At 51.9% G+C, this 2,786-nt stretch overlaps 3 protein-coding genes across 3 annotated transcripts in view; 2 read left to right on the top strand and 1 right to left on the bottom strand.

The window, feature by feature from the left end:
• Window positions 1–584, bottom strand: part of TraAM80_09083 (uncharacterized protein) — a gene marked incomplete at both ends in the record, with an annotated part of 1,062 nt that extends 478 nt beyond the window's left edge. Inside the window, one exon of the mRNA XM_029385787.1 lies at window positions 1–584. This exon is cut by the window's left edge and continues 478 nt beyond it. Coding sequence (XP_029234354.1) covers window positions 1–584 — 584 coding nt within the window.
• A 946-nt stretch (window positions 585–1,530) lies between these two features.
• On the top strand, window positions 1,531–1,830 carry TraAM80_09082 (multidrug resistance protein, MATE family; the record flags this gene model as incomplete). The annotated part of the gene is made up of 1 exon (XM_029385786.1): window positions 1,531–1,830. One exon carries the CDS (start codon window positions 1,531–1,533, stop codon window positions 1,828–1,830), a length of 300 nt encoding a protein of 99 aa, XP_029234353.1.
• A 275-nt stretch (window positions 1,831–2,105) lies between these two features.
• TraAM80_09081 (uncharacterized protein) lies at window positions 2,106–2,489 on the top strand (the record flags this gene model as incomplete). The annotated part of the gene is made up of 1 exon (XM_029385785.1): window positions 2,106–2,489. The coding sequence occupies one exon, from the start codon at window positions 2,106–2,108 to the stop codon at window positions 2,487–2,489; it is 384 nt and encodes a 127-aa protein (XP_029234352.1).
• Window positions 2,490–2,786: the final 297 nt, after the last annotated feature.

The following is a 2,786-nucleotide window of genomic DNA, read 5'->3' as shown; positions in this document are numbered from 1 at the left end:
CCTCGAGCCCTCCGCGGGAGGACCGGTGCCTCACGCGACGCACTGCGGGGGTGCATGGGCGTGGCGCACGGTGGAAGTCCCGCCCGGGCCAGTTCGGCCGCCCCCGGGGCCAGCGCCCTATCGAACTGGTTCGCGTCGATCAGGAAGAGGAGGGTGGGGAACTCGCGTCGAGGTTTTCTCAGCAAGAGGCGCGACGTCTGCACTGTTTCTCCATCCTTGCCGTGGAGCGAACACCAGACAACGATGCCGGCGGATTTTACAAGGAGGGTTTCAAGGTGGGGAGAGGCGCCGTGGTTTGGAAGCGGCGTGGGTGAGGCGGCGCCGGGGCACATTTTATTCTGCTGTGGGCCCCTTGCGGCCCGGCGAGCGAAATTTGGCTTTGGGGGGATTGGAGGTGCCCGAGCTTCACTTTGGTCAGCCACTGGCTCGGTTGTTTTGCAATCCGTTCGGTCTCCGCGCCCACTGATTTGCCCACGGCCGGCGGCGACATAGAAGATGGTGGGGCTGGCCTGCTGAAGGTGGAGCGCCTTTAGTTTGTTGTTTTGATAGTTTGTCTTGTTTTGTTTCGGCTTCTTCCGCGCCATCATTTCTGGCACAGCGTGCCTCAAAAATACCAAACCGCACTTTCTCCGCCTTCCCCACTTTTCTAAGGGGAGGCTACTCCGGCAGGATACTCGGATTCAACGTCTAAATTATCGCACAAAGCCGTAAATGGCGCCGATGCAATCCCCTCTGGAAGGTGGTGGAGCCTCCCGCGCAAACGCAAAACGGTGACAGCAGCAACAGAAAAACTTTTCAGTGGATTTGCATAATAACATTTTGTTATTCTGCCGCTGTGGTTGACCACTCATTTTTTTTTGTTTTGTTTTGCTGCCATCACAAGAATTTGTTTTGTTTTTGCTGTCTTAACGGGAGGATGCAAACAAAAGAGTCTTCTTGGGCCGTTTGTGAGGGAAGCTAGAATAAATTGGAAATGACGAGAGCCGAGGACCGAGCGCCGGGACTGGGTTGCACATGACGTTGGAAGCAACGCACGTGGCAGAGGGAAGAGATCGCAACGCCGTGCTGCAAGTACCTCAGTGCTGCCCTTGCCGGTCGACACACACATGTCGGTTGGTGAGGAGGTATGTGTCTCAGAGCCTTAAACTGATGACTATTTCTTGAGATGGGGTCAAATTGTGCTTGGTTTGGTTTGTCTGGCCTTGCCGTCCGCTATGGGTATTGCGCTAACCTTCGGTTTGGCTGGCGGTTGCACCGTTGGCTTTTGTCAGCGCTTGTCTGGGCAATGATTCTTTCTCTCTGGTGCGTTCGTGGGGTGCCTTATTATTTCAATTTTTGCCCAATATTAACTTCGTGGATTGTGGTTTGCGGTGGACGCGCCATGTTTACGGGCTGACGGGGTGGGGGTGTAGGGAGTGATGAGCAAGGCAGTACTCTTCAACGAGGCGTTGTGGTTGTGGTATTCTATTGATGGTGCCTGTCGGCGTATCGTTGTTTTTTCTTTGCTTGATACAAGGTGCGTTGCCAAAAATGTACGGGGAGAAGACAGCGGAAATTGCCTGTAATTTTATGAAGCTTGGACCCCTGTTTATCATTCCATCGGTGACTTTCACGGCATGTTTTAAATTTGCTTTGAATCATCCCAAACCTCAATTGCCCATGACTGCTGTTGTGGTCGGGTTTGTTGTGGCACCTTTGGCTCAGTGCCTTTTGGCCCAGCGAGCTGTTCGTGGTGCCGTGCTGGGGAATGGTTGTAGTGGCTGGGGTACAGCGTGCAGTACCGATTGCTCTGACGACGCTTTGGGAATCGACCCAACAGACGCCGGGTAAATTCCATATCAGAAAGACATTGCAGTGGGGTGGCTTGAACGAATATTTTTGCTTGACGATTCCCAGCTCTCTCTTCGTCGCTGCCGCTTTGGCCCCATCTATGTCCTTTGTGGGTTGAATTATTACATTCGTTGTTTTTTTATTATTTCAGGATTATTGGTGTATCTGGAGTGAACGAAGCATCGTTGCAAGTGGCGCATACTGTGCGTTGGATAGCACCATTTACACGCAGCGCTGAGAGCGTCCAGTACGGTTTTCAGGGCGTGTTCAGTGGAATGGGGCATAGCAAACAGGCGGTACAAATTTTGTTCACTTATTTGTGGTTTGTTGGATTGCCGTCGGAGCTTGTGTTTACCTGTTTGTTATGCCTGGGGTCTGGCTGGAATAGTTGGAGGCCTGCCTATTGGATTGATGTTAGGGGGGCCAGCAATGCTTTGGTACCTCACAAAGGCGGATTGGAAAAAGTTGTTCAGGGAGTCAAGCGATTGCTGCTACAAGTGACGATCGGAAGAGGATTCCAGTGTGAATCAGCGTCTGCTCCATATGGACGCCTGCTCTGCATCAGTCAGAGTTCACTGGTAAAGGAGCGAAAGTTGTATCTTTCATTGGGGACGTGGACGCGAAATCCGATGCAACGTGTCGCATCCATCTGGTGGTAACTATTATTTTCCTGCGCGTGCAGACGGCGGCAGTAAGAGAGCGGGAAAGGGAGAAAGGACTGCAGTAAATGTGGGAAATTTGCGTGGGTCATTTTGTGAATGGGCTCAATTATATCGACGAGCGGCATCGATGTGTTGATGTGTCTTTTAAAAAGAAAAGTGATTGCGGTTGTTTTGTACGGGCTGAGCTGAAAGCTGAAGATTCCCACCATACCGACTGGGCTCTTGTTTGTTTTGGTTAGAAACAGTGCTCGACGCCCCCTCCCCATCGTTTTTATTTTTATTTGGCTCCGACGC

This window comes from Trypanosoma rangeli, assembly GCF_003719475.1.
Source record: "Trypanosoma rangeli strain AM80 chromosome Unknown Tra_15.4_contig_00510, whole genome shotgun sequence".
Taxonomy (NCBI): domain Eukaryota; phylum Euglenozoa; class Kinetoplastea; order Trypanosomatida; family Trypanosomatidae; genus Trypanosoma; species Trypanosoma rangeli.
The sequence above is the reverse complement of the archived record's forward strand: the minus strand, read 5'-3'. Positions and strand labels throughout refer to the sequence as shown.